The sequence below is a fragment of the Gopherus flavomarginatus genome, chromosome 2, assembly GCF_025201925.1.
Source record: "Gopherus flavomarginatus isolate rGopFla2 chromosome 2, rGopFla2.mat.asm, whole genome shotgun sequence".
Lineage (NCBI taxonomy): Eukaryota > Metazoa > Chordata > Testudines > Testudinidae > Gopherus > Gopherus flavomarginatus.
The window spans coordinates 4462332-4482970 of record NC_066618.1 but is presented as its reverse complement, the minus strand read 5'-3'; the positions used below and the strand labels follow the sequence as shown (position 1 = coordinate 4482970).

The window sequence follows — 20639 nt, the reverse complement described above, 5'->3', positions numbered from 1 at the left end:
GAATGAAAGTGAGTGGAGTTTAAGTTCCTACTTGCCTAAGTCTCTTGAAAACGCGACGGTCTCCTACGTTACTTAGTTTGCCCTGTTGTGCCATATTTATAAAGTTTGACCTCCTACGTTTTCCCCCTGATTCTTCTTCATCTAGAAAAGCAGCCTTTGACTCAAAGTTTTTGACAGGCTCATGGATTCAGTGTAATTATTTACTTAAATGTGCTGAGATTATCATTTTAGGCCTTCACATATTTTGTATTAGATTCAGATTTCACTTTAAACAGGCTTATTTTTAAAAAGAAAAAACAAATGATAATTTAAATAGCAACATCAAAATATCCAATTTAAATCAAAATCCCCTATTTAAAAATTGTTTTGTTTTCAAACAAATCATTTTGTTTTTATCCACCCTTAAGAAAAGAACTGAAGCACCAACTCAGGGCATCCGGGTCAGCGAGCAGTTGGGGGTGGTAACAGTTGTGAGTCACGGCTGGGCTGGGCTGGATTTGAACCCGGTGACCTAGAGGACAGAGGTTTCTCTCACTCTGACTAGATTGCTGAGTTCTTCCCAGTGCATTCCCATTTTGTGTGTGTGTGTGTGTGTGTGTGTGTGTGACCCTCCTGCCCAGCCTCTTCCGCCCCACTGACACAAGAGAAACGGGGTACGGCTTCCTTTACCTCCCTAATGGCTGAGCTGCATCTTGAGATCCTTATGGATTTCGTAGGATGGCTGTGCGTTCAGGTGTCTTCTCCTGTCATGAAAAGCATTTTCCTCTGGATGGTACATCCCCCCTCTTCTGGCTCTTGCTAGTACTGCGGGGCCATCAGCCTCTTTGCCCCGTATCATTCCTTGGAGTGCTTGGTGGCTGATGAAATGTGAACTTTCCTAATGTTCTTTGGAACTGGAGTGGCAGATGAGCAGTGCTGGGAGTCTGAATGCTCTGGATCCTCTCCAGTGCAGGCTGCGAGCGTCGGTGAGGGGCAATCTCCTCATAAACTGTGCTCTGCCCGTGGGTGGGGACGGCCTGCAGCTAGTTGCTTTTCTCTTCATCCTACGGACCTTGTGACACATACATAGGAGCCTTGGATGTGACTCATCTCACCAGATGTCACAGGAGGCAGTGCAATGCAATGGTTACAGCGGGGCCACTGGGCGTTGGACTCCTGCTGTCTAGTTCTGCCTTTGTTGTGTGGCTTTGGGGGAAGCTGCTCAACCTCTGGGTCTGTACAATGCGATTGACTTGCCCACTCTGGGAGGGTGTTTGTGGAAGCCCTCTGGGATCCCAGGAACTGGGACTGGGTAAGTGTGTGGGGTATTGCCAGGTACATTGTGTTCAGTTCTGATTTTTCAGGCTGTTCCCTCTGTCTTAGGAATCCTTTTTTTCCCTCCCCAGAGTCTGGGAAGGCTGCCGAATCTTGAGCTCCCCTTCAGAGAGCCATTGACCTCTCCCACTTAGTGCCCCTGTGTGGGACATCAGGGATCCTGGCCCTCCACCTGGCATGATGATTCTGCAGCACGTTCCCCTGGCTATCCCTGTGCAAAGTGCTGTCTGCCAGCCATGCGGCTGCTGAATCTCCCCAGCCTGTTATTCACCCGGACCCTACGTTTGCCAAAAGATGGCTCCCCACAGATCTGTAGCTGGGGTCGGCCCCTTCTCCCAAACCACAGCAGGCAGCTTGGTTTCTAGCCAGTGTGGAGCTATATTCCTTCAGTCAAGGGCAGTACGTGTCTACAATCACCAGCCTCAGTCTCTCTAACAAGGGACAAGGACATTGTTCTTCAGGAGTCTCTCTGCAGCTGGTTTGCAGCCAACTGGGCATGGCTGGGCCCTCTTCCCTTGAGCATTGCTCTCACAATCCTGTAGCACTGGCTGGGGATCTCGGAGAGCTCAGAGCCTTCGTTAAGCCCCACAACCTTACTACCCTCCTCTGCGTGCTGGACCTCCCCATGTAACAGGAAGGGACTTGCCCAAAGCCCCACGGCAAGGCAGTGCCAGAGCCACAAATAGACTCCCTGTGCCCTGGTTCCTAGTCTCCTATGCTGGCCTCGCCCTGCCAAGGCCAGGGGCTGCCAGATGCAGCTGTGTGTGTAGCTCCGAAGGCTCTCGCTCACTGCTATAGTCAGTGTCATGTCTGCTGAATGCTCCCTGCCCCCCGTGACACTGCTACGTTCTGTGGGGCCCAGAAAGCAAGCCCTGTCCTGTGTGTGAGCAGTGCTGCTCCTTAACCAGCTGCTCCAGCTGCCAGAGTGCAATGCACGCCCCTAATGGAGCACGCCGCGTCTGGTGCCTGCGGGCACCCAAGAAATAGACGGTCCCTCTGGTGCTCTGCACAGTGAGCAGCAGATCAGTACCCTGCAGCAGGCGTCTCTCGTGGCGAGGTGCCCTGCAGTGCTCAGGACCCATGTGGTGCTGCGGCTGTGCACAGACAGTGCCAGGGCATGTAGCCAGCAGCCGTGGCTCCTTGTCCTGTGACCCCATTGGCTCATCCAAGCTACGTGAGGTTGGCTGGGATGGGGGAATCCCCAAGATTTTACGGGCGATGGCTCCCTGGCTCCCCTAGCTCTCAAGCCAGGACCACTTCCGCACCTTGGCGTGGTGTTGCTGGGGGCACCATCTTTCCCGTCAGACCCAGAACCGCCGTGCTGTTCATGTGAGTTCCCTCAAGATCCCAGGGGCTGTTACCTCCCGTGTCTTGGATGGATTTCAGTTCTGAGAACTACCTTTGTCTCCCGACTCTTCCCTACAGATTCTCTTTGAATCCGTAGTCTCACGTTGCTGTGCGCTGGTAAACAGCTGCTGTGTTTCACCCCAGAGGTGGCCGCGTTTCAGAGCTGAGCAGCCTTGGGGCTGAACTCTGAGGAAAGGCAGTCATTATTTATGCTTGGGCTGGGTAAAGCACTGGAGGCTGCACAGGAAGGAACAATGCAGGCCTGGCTGCTGGGGGGAAATGAGAGAGTGAGCACCATCGGACATGGGGGTCGGGTGCTCTACTGGGCCCAGTGGAGAAGAGAGCCAGGATCTGTTTTGATTTGCACAGTGCATGGTCCCTGCCCTGAGGATCTTGTCATCTGACCTAGACCGATGCCTCCGGAGACTCTGCCATGGTGGGGAGGGGAGAAGGGGAATGTGACGGGAAAGCTGAGTGGTAGCAGGTTGCTGGAGGAGGGTGCATAGGTTGATAGTTACACGTGGGTCTGTCTTACCCTATTAAGTGTCCTGTAGGTATCTGGGAGCCTGACTTGGCACTTTGAACCTTAACAAGTGTGCAGTTTCCAGTAGCCATGGCAGACCTGGAGATGAAAGGTTGGCAGCCTGGGCCTGCGTGGCTCCATTGGACAAGAAGCTGTGATGAAACCTTTCCCCTGTTCAGCCCCTGGCTGGACTAGGGAAGATGCAGCATGTGTTGCTTCTTGAGCAGACCTGTCACCTGGTCAGTGGTGGCCGATTGTTGCAGATTCACGTTTGGCAGGGCGCTCTCCTGGGCCACTCACGCTGAATATGGCTGCTCAAGTCAAAGATCAGCCGCGGTCCCTGCTAAGCCATGGCCACAGGAGGGAACTGGTCTGCAGGCTGGGTCTGGAACGCCATTGCCTCTGTGGGCTGAGGGGCGTCTGACCAGGGCTGAGGGTGGCCAGCTGAGCTCAGGCTGCGGAGCTCCTTCTGCAAAAGGCCTGGCTCTCACTTGAAGGCTGCAGGGAAATAGGGGCACCCGCTGTCTGAAGAAATACAGGGGCTCCTTCAAATTGGAGGTGTCTTCCATGTGCTGTCAGCTAACGGGCTGTGTGGGGGCAATGCAGGGAACTGGTGGCATGTTCCTGGCCTTGCAGGGGGGCTTTCAGTATCCTGCCCTGAGTGCCTCTTCCTCAGTGAAGACAGAAACAGCCTGGCCTGTGCAACACCCCGAAAGCCCAACCCTGAGTGTCTCTGCTACCCTTCGTGCACCGCCCCTTATAGGGGTTTCCGCTGCCCCTCTTGCTGTCTGGCTCCAGCTGGGGCGCCGGCAATGCCAGGGCGGCTCTGCTCCGGGAAGTGGTGCTCAATTTCTCCTCTGCGCACCAGTCCCAGACACGAGCTCTGATTTGTTTTTTCTCCCTCCAGTTTGTTCTGAAGAACTATGGCGAGAATCCCGAGAACTACAATGAAGAACTGAAGAAACTTGAAGTGCTCCGGCAGGTAAGTGTGCACTGGCGCTGTGCTGTGTGTAACAGTGCTACGAGGCGGGGCAGTCCCACGGAGAGACAGTCCCTGCTCCAGAGTGCACAGTCTAGCTGGGGCTGGCAAAGGCAGCAGGGAAAGCGACTCGCCCAAGGGCAGGCCAGTGACTGAGCCGGGAGCAGAATCCAGATCTCCTGGCTGCAGCCCACGAGGTAGAGCCCACAGTTGTGTGCTGGTGTCTGCTTCCCCACCCGTGGCCCTCCAGTGCCAAGCGGTAAGGGGGAGGGGAAGCTTTGTACATGTGAAACCTCCACTGCCTTGCTGGGAGGGGGCCCAGGCACAGTGTGAACTGAAGGAGCCCCAGTCCGGGAGCCTGCAGCCCTCCAGCTGCATGGACTGCAGCAGGCATGCTCACCTCCCGTGCCCCCGCCAGTGTGCCTGCGGAGGGCTGGGGGGATTGGCTCGGTTCGCTCTCTGGGGCCTGCTCGGTGCTGGAGTCAGAGTGAACAAGGGGGCCTGGTGGTGCCATTTGTGTGTGTGTGTTGGGGGGAGGGGTGTTCAGTGTTGGGGGTCCCAGTGGACCAGTGTCCACAACTCATCTCACACACAGCAGCAGCCCCTCTGGTGGGGAAGGACCTCGAGGCTCCCCTACGGCTGCTTGGCCCCCAGCTCCTTGGGCAGGCCCTGCAGTTACTGTGGGTGGGCCCTAGCAGCACGAAGTTCAGCGCTAGGGATCTCATGAGATTGGGGGAAGAGGAGGTTCCTTAGTGGGGGCAGGGAGGCTGGGTCCTTCTGCGAGGGCAAGTGGCCTTCTAGAGATCTGTGGAGGGGGGGAGGGATCAATGGGGAATTGCGACAAGGCCCCCACCCCCGTGCTACCCCTGCTACCCGGAGAAGCACATCATAGACAGGGCTGGAGGAGAGGCAGGTAAACCGTGGTGGGAGTGGGAGGGCTGGGCAGGGCTCCCAGCCTGCGAAGCAGAGATGCTGTAGGCTCAGGGGCTCCCACCCTCTGTGGCCCTGGGTTCTGCAGGGCCGCCCAGCACGGCCATCAGTGGTCGCTGCTGGCCCCCTCTGGAGTCAAACCAGGGACCTAGAGGAAAGAGCTGCCTGCAGTGGTGGCTGTGATGTGTATTCCCTGAGCTGAGCTGTTGTGGGTGGCTGAGTGTGTGCGAGTTCCCAGAAACGTTTGTGGGGCGCTGTGATAAGGTCAGCGCCACGCTCAACAGCTGAGCTCATCAGCTGGAGAAGGACCATGGGACGGGGGAACGTTTCCAGCCAAGCCAGACACTGGAGTTCGTGCGTCTGTGTCAGCGGAGCCCAGACTGCAGGCTGGCAAAGCCGGAGAGGGCTGTCTGGCCCGGGGAATTGGTAATTGGATGATAACTTTGTTCACATCTCGAGGGCCAGGTCAGTTCGCAGCCTATCTTCTCCATCATGGGGTGATGTGACATTCCCCCAGCTGACAGGCGTCCGTGAGATCAGCAGCGCTCCCCGCAGAGAGGCCCAGGACTGAACGGGCCGTGGAAACCCAACTGCCCTGTAGAGAGGCAGCGCAAGGGAGGCAACGCACCCGTTGCTGTGGATAAACAGAGACGGTCACTGCAAGGCACCTTTCAGTGTAATCATGCAGGACTGCCTTCGCGCCCGCTTCCGGCAGCAGCAGTGCGGCAGACCCAGCCGGAGTGACCGGAGCCATAATGACCTGCTTGAAAACCCAGAGGGAAAAACATCAGGGTTGTGCTATTAGCTTTCTCCTGTTCTGTGTGTGCGGAGCCCTGAGGTTGGGTGTGCTTATGGGGTGGGTACTAAGGAGCAGCTTGGCCTGGCACAGAAATACACTTCTGCACCCAGCCACGCCCCGCCAGGCACATCACTAAGGAGCAGCACCGCAGAATCCTAGCACCTTGCTGCCCGGCTGATGGAGCGTTGCACTTAGCACTTGCACTGGGGGAGGTTTGCTGTCTTCTGTTTGTGTGGCCGTGCTGCGGGGAGAGAGCACCAGCGTTTCCCCTAAGGCTGTGGCTGAGCTCTGACGCTGCTGAGTGATTGCCTTGGCATGGGAGTGATGAGTGAGCGCATTCTTCTCTGCTGGAAGAAGGGAACACTTTTCCTGCCCAGCTCCCATGACGGGGTCTCTGCTTTCCCAAAGTCAGTCCCTTGCTGGGAGGGGAGTCTCTCATTCATTTGTGCTCCAGTAGTGCCTTGAGGCGCAGCTGAGATCGGAGTCCCATTGTTCTAGGCACTGTTCAGAGAGAGATGGTCCCTGCCCTGGAGGGCTGGCAGCCAGAATGGATCAGACTGAGAGGGTGGAAGGGGTCACAGAGGCACAAAGGGGGAAAGTGACTTGCCTGAGGTCACCCAGCTGGTCAGTGACAGAGCCGGGAAGAGCCCCCAGCTTTCCTGAGTCCCAGTCCAGTGCACTGTCCTCTAGGCTGCACTGCCTCCAAAATTGTATAGTAAACGATCTGTGAGAACTGCTCTTGAGGGAGTGTGGCATAGTGGTTGGAGCTGGGACACATGCAATGCACAGCTCTGCTGCAGGCTTCCTATGTGAATTTAGGAAAGTCCCTTCCCAATCTGTAAAACGCAGGTCATCACCTCACCTCCTGTGACACAGGAACATCGAAGCGGCCAGGCTGAATCAGACTCACAGGCCATCTAATGCACTAGCCCCTCTCTGGCAGGAGCCAGCACTAGCTGCGTTGGCGGAAGGATCCCTCACCTGCTGACTGTGGGTTGTCTGATCTCTCACAGAGATTGGCTTAAGCCCTGAAGCCTGGTATTAAAACCCCCTCCAGAATTCTGCTGTGAATGCGGAGAGCACCGAGTGTTCCTGCTGGCCATACGTAGCTAGTGACCCTCTGTTAGCTCTCTCTGACGCCCCTTGCAGCCCTCCCTGGTCCCGATTAACCCGACTTTGTCATTTGTCAGCCTTGTAACACTCAACTCGTGCCCCCTCGCACCCCCCTCCCCTCCCCAGATCACTAAACAACACAGGACTTGGTGTGGAACCTGCAGTTCTTGCTGTTAACCATCTGCTGTGCTGAAAATTGACCATTGAATCGTACTTTGTTTTCTGTCTGTCTGTTTTTGATCCATGATAATACTCTGCCTCCTCCCCATGATGACTTAGCTTCTTTGATAGCCTTTTGGTGGGACCTTGTCAGAGGCCTTTTGGCTGTCGGAGCGCATCGTTGCCGGTTCTCCTTTCCTGACATGCTGAGGGAATTCCAAGAGGGGGGCAGGAATCCGTGCTGGTTAGGCCCTCTCAGTCACGAGCTGCCAGGTGTTTTGTTTTTAGTGATCATTTCACAGAGTTTACCCAGACCGGATGTCAGCCTGACACCTGGCATTTAATGTAGCAAAGTACTTTGAAAGCCTTGGACTGAAGGCATTGTGGGGTGGTGGGTGTCTCCTGAGTTGTGACATACCTGGCTGCCGTCAGCTCCGGAACAGAGAGGCCCAAGGCCTCTCCCAAGCTTGGCATAAGCAGCACTTTGTGGCAGTGGTACCACTGGATTCGGAAACTGCGTTCCCCAGGGGTGTGAAAGGAGTGGGGAATCTGCATCCCAGCCAAGAGGACGCTCTGGAGAGTGGCTAATGCCCTGGCTTCTGCAGCTGGCCCCTGGAATGTCCCTCTGAGGAGCCATTTTGGAGTGATCTCCCTCCCCCAATCACGTAAGCGGATTTTGCTGCCAGCCAAATACAGCCGAGGCTCTCTATCTGTAAGCATGGCATGACCAGTTGCCTTGAAGCACTGCTCCTTTCTCTCTCCTCCTCCAGAACGCCGTGAGCGTGCCCAGGGACTTTGAGGGCTGCAGCATCCTGCGGAAGTACTTTGGCCAGCTTCACTACCTGCAGAGCCGCGTCCCCATGGGCGCGGAGCACGAGGCGGCTGTCCCCGTCACATGGTAAGAGCAGCGGTTTGGTGGGGTTTGTGGAGTGGCAGGGGAGGGAGCAGGCTTCCCTCCATCCAGCTATCTACCCCTGCCAGGGCACCCGTGGCTGACACTGAGGGCTTGGACATGATCCAGTGGGAGATTCTTTGAGCAGCAGGAGCAGAGAAGCTGAAGCTGGGGCTCACCAGTGGACTCACTGTATGACCTGGCTTTGTCTCTTGCCTCAATTTCCCCATTCTCGGCCCTGGTAATCTCCTGCCTAGATGCCTGTGATGTCCTACCCTCGTAGGCTGCCAGCTGTGCTATTCTGGATGGACTGAAGGCACATTCCCCTTTCTCTTCTCTGACCCACGTTCCTCCACTGGCTCAGCTGGATTGCCCATTCCTACCCCACCTACGTCTCTTGTGTCCCTGTGCTCCGCCAGTGCCCCCCGTGCAATCTCCTTTGCCCCTCTCTAGGAATCGCCTCCTTGATCCTGCGTCCAGCCACCAATGACTCTCCCTCTGCCAGCCTTCCCAATGATCTGTACAATGGAACAAACCCAGACCAAGCTCCCCCCAGCCTCACTGTGTCCTTCCCCGGTGCCCAGTGTGATCTCGCCCAGCAGCGAGTCTCTGTTCTAGCCCTGTCTGGCACGCCCTGTGGGCAGAGCCACGTCTCTAGGCTCTCCACCGAATGCCATGCGCATCTCTGACTCTAGGGAGAGCTCGAATCCTGCACGCTGGGGAGCAGAGTATTTCCCTCTCCGGGGATGTTAGGATTAGAGGAGGTTTGCAGCACACTTGGAGAGTCGGGAATGGAGGAAGCTATTAGAAGTGCAGTGTAATAACTGAGATTTTTTTTTTATAGCACCTTCCAGCAAGCGATTGCACCACCTGCCACTGACATGCAGCCATCTCTGGCTCTCCGAGCGGTGCAATGAGCCTCTGGAATGCAGCCCTCCTTGTCCCTTCAGCCCCCTTGATTGCACTTCCTGCCGCTGCTGGGATTGCAGTGCATTAGGGTGCAGCAGTGGCCCTGAGGGGGCACAGGACTGACCAAGAGGGGTTGGTTTACACCACTGATGGCAGTGGTGGAGGCTGGGCTTTGGGGCTTGTGGCTAGAGAGTGAATTTCAGCCGCTGGGGCTGCTTGCTGGCTGCTCTGTTGATGTGTAGACACGCCTTCCTGGACAGAGGAGCATGTGTCCTCCATCCCTGCCTGGTGTTCAAAGGCGTGTCCGAGCCAGGGGAGGGAGATCGGTTGCTTGTGTCTGCCAAGGGACACCCAGTTAGTGGAGCCCCTCAGGTTAAAATCCAGCCTGTGGCTTTGGCGTGTAAAACTGAAAACATGTTCAAACAGCACGAACTTGCTTTTGGTTGGTAAGATCAAGCTGTCCCCTTCTGGAGTGCCATGGCAAATCTAATGCCCACAGATGGGCAGGACGGAAACATGGCAGTGCCATCGATACAGTGCCCCCTCGCAGGGAGGAGCGCTGCTTACCGGACAAGTGACACCTTTCCCAGCTGTGCTCCTTGGAGGGCTCCCACCCATGTGCCTGACCCTGCTTTGGATGAGATCGATGCCATCCCCTCCTCTAACTACTAGACAACACTTCCCTAGTAGGCTAAGAAGACTTGGCCTGGGACCACTCGAACATTACAGGGTTTGCTGGTTTATGTACCTAGCAGCTTCCCATCTCCCACTCAGTTTGGAGCAGACTCTGCCAGCTACGTAGGAAAGTGAGTCTAAATCATTTGGATCACCCCTGCCAGCTCTGAGCCATCAGTTGTTAGCCGTCTGCCTTCCCTGGAAACGTGGCCGTGTGGCCCCCGGGGCAGCTGGGGTGTGCATCTGGCCAGCTCACCAGTGCAGGCACTAACCCTTGGATTCCCCATTCACAGGACAGAGATCTTCTCTGGCAAGGCGGTTACCCATGAGGACATCAAGTATGAGCAGGCGTGCATCCTCTATAACCTCGGTAAGGCCCTGGAGCCCACCCACTGGCTTGGCTTGGCAATGTGTTTCCCAGAGTGCCCTGGGGTTTGCTTGGCACCAGAGAAATGCCCTCCCTGGCTCGCCCTTGTTCCCTACTCCACAGCGTCCACTGTCCAGCCTGGTCCTGCTGTTGAGTGGTGGGAGGGGGTGACCACTGCAGGGCATTCAGCCGATCTGCCTACAGGCCTTTCTGTGATCACAGCTCAGAGCAGGCAGCCAGTGGTGACAGTCGGCATGAAGCTGCCCGCAGCTGGAAGTGCTGGGCCTTGGGAGAGCAGAGCCGTGACGTCTTGAAGTGTTCCCATGATCACTGCGGACAATTGAGCTGCTGTTTCCTTGGCTCTGGTGGATTCTGCTGGCCCCTAAAACACCAGCCAGATCTGAACCCTGGCTGTGTTTTGTGTGCCTGGCACGAGACCCTCTAGTGAGGCTTCAGCCCGGGCATCTGCTGGTGCCTGTGGGGTGGGTGAGGCTGATCTTCGGGGCCAGCACCGAAAGGCTCTTCTCTTCACTGTGATCGATGAATGACAAGCCAGAGCATCACCATGGGTCCCCCTCCCCTGCAGGCCAATCCAGGCCTTGACTAGGAGAAAAGTTGCGCCTGTTTAATTAAATCAATTTGAAATGGATCCAATTCAGCTAGTGCAAACCCAGCTGGTTGTTCTTAAACCAGCTTAGCCCTCATGTAAATAGGTGCAGTTTAGTTCAGTGAGCTATCAACAAGCAAAATCAGTGAGGATTAAACTGGTGTAGGTCAGCATTTCTCAAACTGGGCTCCGTGGACCCCCGGGGGTCCCCCTCCCTCTCAGTGCCTCCTGCACACTGGGGGAGCAGCTGTTCAGCAGCATGTGGGAGGGAGGGGGAGGAATGGGGACAGGGCGTGCTCAGGGGAGGGGCTGGGAAGAGGAGGGGCAGGGAAGGGGAGGGGCCTTGAGGGATGGGGTGAAGTGGGGGCAAGGCTTGGGGCTGAGCGGGGCGCTTGGGAGGTCTGTGAAAAATGGCCTTGCACATTTTGCCACTGGCCTTAGCTGAGTTTCCTGTTCCCAACAGGGGCATTGCATTCCATGCTGGGCGCCATGGACAAGAGAGTCTCCGAGGAGGTAAAGATGCTAAACACCTCGTGGTCTCTTCCCCCCCCCCCCCCTTATCGTGGGTGGTTTCTTCCAAACAGATGAGAGCAGGGTGGCGAGTCTTTTCATAGCGATTGTTACTCTCCGGAGGGGACTGGTCACGTTTCCAGGGGCTCGACCCCTTCAAAAACTGCTCTGCCAGGTGCTGGGATTCCTGGGACTGGGGGAGAGGGGTGAATATGGGATTTTTCTTGACACAGTGTATATAGCTATAGCAGTGCCTGCGGCAAGCTCTGGGCGCCCTGACGTAATGTAACACCCCAGTGTAACCCCACATGCAATCTTCCCTCCAGCCAATAACAAACCCTCCCACACCCTCTGAGCAGATGCCCGGAGGAGACGGGCTGGGCCACGCCACATACCCTGATGGCAAGGACCCCTCCTGGAGAGTCCTGCCAGCCACTCCCTCCTCTCCTGGCCCAGGGAGCTCCCAGCTGACCTTGCTTATGGAAGCATCGCCTGGGAAGAGAGTCCCTCTGCTGACTATCTCCCAAGCCATGTAGGACTTCACAGCTGAAAATCAGCACCAGCCCCATCTGGGAACCAGATGGCAACCAGAGCAAGGGGGTGACTTACTTTCTGGCTGTAATAAGCAGTAGTTGCTTTTGGCACCCACTAATCTGAGTGGTCTGATGGGGTCACCCCATGTAGAGTTTCATGGTCATCCAGTCTCCAGGTGAAGAAAGCCTGGACAACTGGGACAGGAGAAGGTTTAACTCCACTTAAGATGGTAACATTTGGGGTTTAAGTCCACTAATGAAGGCAAAAGGTAATTAAAAGAGATCCTGCTGCGTCTCTCAGCTGTTGGTAAATTTCAGGAGTCGAGGCAGCATGGCTTCTGTGCAGCACCCTCTGCTTTGGCTTGGGTGCGTTAGAGCCTTACATGTTTCTTCTCCCCCTTCTGCGGTGGACCTGGCCAGGGTATGAAGGTTTCCTGCACCCATTTCCAGTGCGCAGCCGGGGCTTTCACCTACCTGCGGGATCACTTCCCTCACTCGTACAGCGTGGACATGAGTCACCAGATCCTTAACCTCAACATCAACCTCATGCTGGTAAGGGTGGGCGCTGGCTTTGCTGCTGCTCACCTTTCATGCTGGGTTCTAGTGGCTGGGCTCGTTAGATGCAGTTCATTTAAAGGGATTTCACCAAAGCTGACGAGGTGAGGGGAGAAGGCAACGCACTTGGTATTTGGCCTAGCCTTCTCTCATTTTTCAAAGGCCGGTTTGCGTGGGAGCCACCCTTGGACAGAGCTGGATAAAGGCGGAGTTGTCCCAGTACCTTGGCACGTGCAGATTGTAAGCCTGCTGCCTGCTTAGAGGGAAATTGTCTGTCTGAAAAAGGTGGCCAAGAGTGTCTTCTGGTGTCTGTCCTTGTTGAGGAGAGATCCAGAGCGCTGTGGTAGGGGAGGAATTATGTATCCGGCTCCAGGACATACACTGATCCCCACAGGGGCAAGAGGAATATTTTTCTGTCCATCTGCAGAGTTGCACGGCTGGATGCATGCATTGTGGGGTCTGCGCGCTTTCCTCAGATAGTGCCCAGTCCCCATCTGTCGGGTTGGGATACTGAACTCTTGGGCCTAATGGCCTGAGTAGCAAAGGGAGTTCTAAACATCAAATTGAGGAGAGTAAAACATGGTAAGGGAAGAAGTAGGGGGCTATTGACTGAGCAGATGGAAATACCTTGACATTGTCCTTCTCCCTGTAGAGAAGAAAGGTCGAGGGGGGTGTGAAGGCAGCTGACCTGGCTTGCTACACCAGGGGATCCCATTATAACAGCGCCCTGCCTCTTACATGCTCTTTGCTTTATCCATTCTCATGTGCAGCTCAGGATGCATCAGGCTGATGACCATTGTCTGGGCAGCACCTGGGCCTTGAAAGGGCGGAAGGGTTTGGATTTTGACTCTCCAAATGAGATGACTTTATTGGCTCAGCAGCACCACAGCTGTACCTGGGCTAAGCTGAGCGTAGGTGAAGTCCAGCCTCTGTGGCCAGCTCGCTTTAGCTAGGGGAAAGAGTGGTGGAAGTGTTTGATTGACAGCCCTCGGGATTGGGCAGACAGAGCCCTGTGCTGGCGGGGGCCGACCTACAGCGTTTTTCAGTTCAGGTCTCCAGAGCCAGTGCAGCCCTGTCCCCTACGTGGGCCCACCAACGTACCTCAGTCCTAGGATTGCCCCTGGAAGTTAGAGGGGAGATCTGTCTCCAAGGCCATTCAGTCCGTGCTTGACCTCACTCCTGAGCCCTCCAACGCGGCGGTGGGGTTTTGTCCACTAGAGACTGGGTCGAATCCATGTGCTCACTTCATGCAGGCCAGTGCCTTGGGGTCGTGACTTATGGTTCCCACTGATGAGCTGGCTTTGAATGGCAAAGTAGGCGAGAGGCTTTCTTTGCATGGCTAGCCTCATGAGCTGTTCTGGCTCATAGACCAGAAAGCTGGTCTGCGTTGACCTGTCAAGCATGGTAGACTGGAGCCACTGCTGAGTGACTCTCCTTTGGGGCTGGCTGGGTTTGGGCAGGAGTGACTTTGAGATGCTCAGGAATGCAGTGAAGTCTCTGGGGAGAGCTGAGCGTCTCCATTACTTTTTCTGGAAGGGCCAAGCTCAGGAGTGTCTCTTGGAGAAGTCGATGCTGGACAACAGGAAGAGTTTCCTCGTGGCCAGGATCAGCGCCCAGGTGAGTTGCCCAGGGAGCTCTGCTGCTCCAGTGCCTTTTTCTCTGCTGCACTACACTCTGTGGGCACGTTAACCGCAATTGAGACAGATCCCGTCCTACTGCCCTGCCACATACAAGAACAACTCCACGGGAGTCTCTGAACCCCGGGAACCAGCCGAGGTGGTTTGCAAGCAGAGAAGGAAATGCCTATAAACTTTCACTGCTGTGCTGACTGTGGGGGCGGGGTGGGGAACATTAGCTCTCTGCTAGAGCGTGAGGGCAAGCGAGTAATGGTTTAAAGATGAAGCCGTTAAAAGTCAAGTCATTTGAGTTAGTCAGTGTCTGAATTTGACACGATCTTGTCCGAATGAGGGCACGGGCTCACGCCTTCCTGCGACCGATGGAGATAGCCCTGTAAGCTGCAGTACCTGGGCACTGTGTGGCAGCCTGAACTACAGCCTGCCTATAATTTCCTGCCAAGTAATGCACATTGGAAAACATAATCCCAAACATACATATAAAATGATGGGTCTAAATTAGCTGTTACCACTCGAGAGATCTTGGAGTCATTGTGGGTAGTTCCCTGAAAACATCCACTCCATGTGCAGCGGCAGTCAGAACAGTGAACAGACTGTGGGGAATCATTAAGGAAGGGATTGATAATAAAACAGAAAGTATCATATTTTCTCTACATAAATCCATGGTACACCCACATCCTGAATACTGTGTGAAGATGTGGTCGCCCCATCTCAAAAAAGATTCATTGGAATTGGAAAAGGTTCCGAAAACTGCATCAGAATTGATTAGGGGTCTGGAATGGCTTCCCTATGAGGAAAGATTAAAAAAGCTGGGACTTTTCATCTTGGAAAAAAGAGAGGGGATGATAGAGGTCTATAAAATCATGACTGGTGTGGAGAAAGTTAAGTAAGAAGTGTTCTTTACTCCTTCTCATAGCACAAGAACTAGGGGTCACCAAATGAAATTAATAAGATGCAGGATTAAAACAAAAGGAAGCATTTTTTCACACAACGCACAGTCAGCCTGTGGAACTCTTTGCCAGAGGATGTTGTGAAGGCCAAGACCATAACAGGGTTCAAAAAAGAAAGGTCCATCAATGGCTATTAGCCAGGATGGGCAGGGATGGTGTCTCTAGCCTCTGTTTGCCAGAAGCTGGGAATGGGCGACGGGATGGATCACTTGATTCCTTTTTCTGTTCATTCCCTCTGGGGCATCTGGCCTTGGCCACTGTCGGTAGACAGGACACTGGGCTGGATGGACCTTTGGTCTGACCCCAGGTATGGCCGTTCTTATGTTCTTAACTGGCACTAGGGCAGGGGTCGGCAACCTTTCAGCAGTGGTGTGCCGAGTCTTCATTTATTCACTCTAATTTAAGGTTTCGCGTGCCAGTCATACATTTTAACGTTTTTAGAAGGTCCCTTTCTATAAGTCTATAATATATAACTAAACTATTATTGTATTTAAAGTAAATGTTTAAGAAGTTTCACTTAAAATTAAATTAGAATGCAGAGCTCCTCAGACCGGTGGCCAGGACCTGGGCAGTGTGAGTGCCACTGAAAATCAGCTCGCCTGCCGCCTTCGGCACGCTTGCCATAGGTTGCCTACCCCTGCACTAGGGCTTTCTCCTGGGATTCTGGTGCTGTGACTCCACCCTGAAGTGCCTCTTGACCGTCTCTCCACATAGGTAGTGGACTACTACAAAGAGGCCTGCCGGGCTTTGGAGAACTCGGACACAGCCTCGCTGCTGGGGAAGATTCAGAAGGACTGGAAGAAGCTGGTGCAGATGAAGATCTACTATTTTGCTGCTATCGCTCATGTAAGTGGCAAGAATGAGGCTGTGCATTGGGAGTTTCACCCTGGCTGCCCAAGAGGAATGGCCTCATGTCCCTCCACTTGTGGGTGGCTGCAGCTGCTTAAACCCGCTGGGAGGTGGTGGTCACCATGGGCGTGAAGTTCCTGAGTGTACATGGACACTGGTCAAATTCAGTCTTCTGTAGTGAGTCCCCTGGCTGGCTTTGTAGGGCTTCAGTCAGTTTATCTTGAGCTCTTCCCCGAATGAGGACCTCTGCCATCAGCACTTGTGTTTCTTTGCAGTTGCATATGGGAAAACAAGCTGAGGAGCAGCAGAAGTTTGGAGAACGAGTAAGTAAAACTATTTCTGCTTCAGGTTGGTTAACACTCCTGCAATCCAGCTGTAAACCAAGTTCCATCTCATGTGGGCTTGACCTTTAACCCTTTGAAGAGGTTGGGCTACATTGGGGGAACTTACCTGTCCGTGATACTGAGGACACATTGAAAACTTTGGTGTCTGTTAAACTGTGACTTGGAAGCCCCTGCCACGTCTGCACCAATCCATGGGGCAAATAGCTGATTGAACTCCCCTACTCCAGGAGAACTTGGGCACTATCTTTCTTATTACTGTGTACATTTCCAGCCAGGTTCGTTCTTTGGTCCTAAAACTCCTCGTTGGTGTCCTGCCCGTGGAGTGAGCTGTCCCCCAGCAGGGGTAGAGTTAAAGCTGAAAGCTTGTATATGCTGGAGGATGACTTTCCGACCCTGTTGTCAGAAGAGAATCCACACTTGCATGATTGCCGTTTTCCATGTGATTCCAATTGGCTGCCATGCAGTGCAGGCACCAAACGCAGGATGTGACACTTGTCTCCTTGTGGCAATGCCTGCTCTGGAACCTGGGCTGGTAGAAGAGCAGCGTGTGGTGTCAGTATCTGGATCGCTGAAGTGGTTGTGTGTGGCACTGTACTTCTCATGTACCTCCCTTCTCTAGAAAATGTCCCATGGTTGTCTAATGGGCAGCGTACCTTAATTTCAGTTGCTTGATTGTGCTATTAATTAGCTCCTTCTTCTCAGAAGGCCCTGCTGTACTTAATGGCGTTGGATTGTCCCAGGTGTGTGTGTGTGTGTGTGTGTGTGTACTCTTGTGACTCCTTCCCAGCTCGTAGAGGAGTTTGGCAGAACTTCTCTCTGCTTTCTCTGCAGGTTGTCTACTTCCAGAGCGCTCTGGATAAACTCAACGAAGCTATCAAACTAGCAAAGGTAAGCAGCTTTCTTGTCCATGGTACTGGACCCATAATCTTGAGCCCACCACCCAGCTGGTGAACTTGGCCCGTTTACGGCATGTGATGCAGACAAGAAGTAGATGGCATCTCTGTTGCACAGAGGCCTGAAGAGACTGAGTGGGCTGTTGAAAAGCTCTTGGCATTGGCCTGTTTCTGCCCTCACTCAAGTCGGGGGTAAAACTCCCTTTGAGCAATGGGATGCCGGGCCATGCAGCGAACTACCAGAAGAGCTGGGAGTCCCTCTTGCCTTAGTCACTATGGCACTGTCTCTTGTGCTGCACTCCTTGGGGCCCCCCGAATCCTGGGGGCATTCCCATGGAGTGTTCTGGCTCCACAGCCTTGGGCCAGGAGCCAGTTCACCACCGTGGCAGAAGAACGCAAGCCCCCAAGTTTGACACTTGTGGCTGAGGAGTTTGGCACTGGATCGACCAGCCTTGTGTTTGTGGTGCTCCAAATCCCAGTGGTCCGTTGTGAATAACAAGTCAGCCTACAGAATGCACCCAAGGGCTGGCATCTGCCAGAGGCTGCAGGCAGCCTGCAGCTCTGAGCTGTTCACTGCTCTGTTCATCTCCGCTGGCTGCTCGCTCTGGAAGTAGGTTAGGGGGAAATGGGGTGGCAGTGAGGATTGCCAGGCTGCTTCTGCCTTCAGGTCACTGCTTAGTTTGTGGAGGGCAGCAGGATGCAGCATTCAAAAGGGCTGCTCAGGGTGTTACATCGACTGCAGCGATGTGGCAGAACTGGCTGTTAACTCGTGTTTTTTTCCTCTTCTAGGGTCAGCCTGAAACGGTGCAGGAAGCCCTGCGATTCACCCTGGATGTGATCGGGGGAAAGTGAGTCTGCAGCCGGAATTGCTTCTGGGACTGGAGTCTGTCTCTAGGCTCTCTGGGGTCAAACCTCTTTGCTGAATCTCTCCCCCCACATTCCCCGCTCGCTCTGGGGAGCTCTTCTCTGTGTAGGGTCTCGGTATATAGGGTCAAGTTCACATGTTCTGCTAGTGACTGTAGATCTGTTCTGTACAGGGTCTTCTCACGCTGTCCGCGCTGTAGCATCTCGGTGCTGTGAGCAGCACGTTAAGTGACATAGCTAACGTCTGTCACACATGCTTCATCCTCTCCCCAGAAGGAACTGGGTGGAGTTGTACCCAGTGACTGGCAGGTGAAGATAGCAGATAGTGTCCTCTGGGTGGCACGAAAACACCGCTCTTGAGGCTCCTGTCCATCTAACCCAGCAAGCTCACTCCTTGGGTCCCAGCCGGGTCCCCCTTCCCCCCCCCGGATTTACACTTCAATTGTTTGTAGGTACAATTCAGCCAAGAAGGACAATGACTTCATCTACCACGAAGCTGTCCCTGCGCTGGACACCCTGCAGTCAGTGAAAGGTGAGGCAGCCCGGGCACATCCATCCCTCTGCTGCTACCCACAGCTCTGCAAAACCACGCCATGGCTGGTGCATGAACCTCCAGCCCTGCACAGTCTGGGCTGGAGTGAGGGGGTGGTGATCAGCAAGTGGGGAAGACGCTGCTCTGAAAGGGAAGCACTGCGTGCTTTGCACAGGTATCTTGGTAATGGGCAGCGATGAGAACACGCTGCCCCGTAGCACAGGTGGGTTAGGTACCAGTCTCTAACCCCTTAGCACCACTCACGCCAGGAACTTCCTGCTCCCAGGGTCTCCATAGCACCTGCTGGAGGCAAACAGCTGTTGGTTGCTTTGATCTGCGTTTTGGTGGTGCAGGTGCAGCCCAAAAAAACAGCCTCGGGCATGAAAGGAAGTGCTGTGCCCTTGTCTAGGATAATTTGCAGGTATCGGTGTCAGGCTGTTCTCTTCTATACCCAGGTGCCACCCTGGTGAAGGCCCTTCCCGTCAACCCCACCGACCCAGCTGTCACGGGCCCAGATATCTTTGCCAAGCTGGTGCCAATGGCTGCCCATGAGGCATCTTCGCTGTACAGGTGAGTGGAAGGGATCTCTGTAGCAGGTACTTCCCCAAGGCATCGGCACTCAGTAACAGGAGGGTGCGGATCCTGCCTCAGGGGCCAGGAAGCTGGGGCTAGTGATTCCCTGCCAGAAATGTGGCGGGTGATGAGGATGCGTCCGGCACTTAGCACGCCACAGGTGAATGGGAACTGCAGGAGGCTGAAAGACCTCCCCAAGCAAGTCAGAACCCCCCACCAGGGGCTTGGTCCCCAGCACCTTTTAGTGGAGCAGCCGAAACTGGACACTCACCTGTGCCTGTGCCTGCCCTGAGAGGGCCCTTCCAGCGTCTCCAGTCCTGAGTGTTTCTCCTCAGCTCTTGCCTGCCTGCTCCTCCCAGCCCGGCTCTCCAGGAACTCCTGGGACAGGGCAGTGCTGGCCCCTGGCTAGCCGTAGGGCCGCTCAGCCTGCTCCCGGAGGGGTTAAGGAAGGCTCGAGTCCTGAGCAGGGTAGCCGGCACAGGGCTCAGTGATTGTAAGTACCTTGGTTGGCCTAGGTGCTGAGGGGTTTCTCTTGTCTGTCCTAGTGAGGAGAAGGCCAAGCTGCTGAGAGAAGTGATGGCGAAGATCGAGGCCAAGAATGAAGTCCTGGAGTACGTGTGCACTGAGACTGCGCTAGCGCTGGGGGTTTCCTCGCTGGTGCGGACGGAGTTGGTCCCTGGCTAGTGCACACCCGACAGTGCAGGGATCCCTCATTGCATCGCTGTTCTGTGTTCCCCATGCCAGCTAGCGGGAAGTGAGCTCTGCTCCCTTCAGCCATGGCCCAATGCGAGCTTGCCTCCCCCTGACCTGGTGTGGTGGGACAGCAGGTCTCCAAGGTGACCCAAGGCACTGCAGGAAGTCGGGCAGGTGATTCGGTGCTGAGCCACTGCCCTAGAGGGTGCTGTGCTGCGGGAGCCCTCTGCTGGGAAGATACGGAAACCAAGGCACTGGCCAACCGCCCCCCTCTCTCTCCTCCTCCCCCCCTCCCTCCCCCCCGTTCCCATGGCCCATTCCCAAGAGCTGGGGTATTAATGCTGCATTCAGGCCCAGTTCCAATTTGGGTTATTACATTTTGTCTTCCTGGATTCACCTTGCGGTTTTGTTGGACTGTGTGGATCTCACCTTCCCTTCCTGTCTTGCTTCTCCCCAGAGGTGGCTGCGTTTCCGTTCAGGCGGAGTTGACCATGGGGTGCGCGTTCTGTAAAGCCCTTTGGGATGCTTCCAGTTTCTCACTTCGGAGAACCATGATCCCGCTTCCAAAAAACTGGCACCCATGTCTGCAGCCCGGGGTGGCGGGGCTGTGCCTGGGAAGGGTTCTCCCACTGCTCAGAGGGCTTTGCTTTCTGTCTGCAGCCAGTTCATGGACTCTATGCAGCTGGACCCCGAGACGGTGGATAACCTGGACATGTACAACCACATCCCCCCCATCCTGATGGAGAAATGCGCCGCGCTCAGCGTGCGGCCAGACACTGTGAAGAACCTGGTTCAGTCCATGCAGGGTAAGAGCTGATGGCGTGTGTTTGGGGGAATCCCCGATGGAGGAAAGGCCAGTGAGTCATGGCAAGGGGGTCTCCCTAGTAGCTAGAAGGGGGGCTGGGGATCTGACTCCTGGGCTCTATTCTCTGTGCCCCAGGGATAGCTCAGTGGTTTGAGCATGGGCCTGCTAAACCCAGGGTTGTGAGTTCAATCTTTGAAGGGGCCATTTAGGGATCTGGGGCAAAAATCTGTCTGGAGATTGGGCCTGCTTTGAGCAGGGGGTTGGACTAGATACCACCTGTGGTCCCTTCC

At 54.9% G+C, this 20639-nt stretch overlaps 1 protein-coding gene across 4 annotated transcripts in view; it reads left to right on the top strand.

Moving 5' to 3' along the window:
- Nucleotides 1–20639, top strand: part of PTPN23 (protein tyrosine phosphatase non-receptor type 23) — a 38811-nt gene that overhangs the window by 7259 nt on the left and 10913 nt on the right. For all 4 annotated transcript variants that reach the window (XM_050942409.1, XM_050942407.1, XM_050942410.1 and 1 more), the window contains 14 exons: nt 4092–4166; nt 7935–8062; nt 9934–10010; nt 11078–11127; nt 12078–12209; nt 13749–13829; nt 15511–15642; nt 15921–15968; nt 16821–16877; nt 17672–17730; nt 18199–18278; nt 18734–18848; nt 19397–19462; nt 20205–20350. In XM_050942409.1, coding sequence (XP_050798366.1) covers nt 4092–4166; nt 7935–8062; nt 9934–10010; nt 11078–11127; nt 12078–12209; nt 13749–13829; nt 15511–15642; nt 15921–15968; nt 16821–16877; nt 17672–17730; nt 18199–18278; nt 18734–18848; nt 19397–19462; nt 20205–20350 — 1246 coding nt within the window. The remainder of the gene's footprint in view (nt 1–4091; nt 4167–7934; nt 8063–9933; nt 10011–11077; nt 11128–12077; nt 12210–13748; nt 13830–15510; nt 15643–15920; nt 15969–16820; nt 16878–17671; nt 17731–18198; nt 18279–18733; nt 18849–19396; nt 19463–20204; nt 20351–20639) is intronic.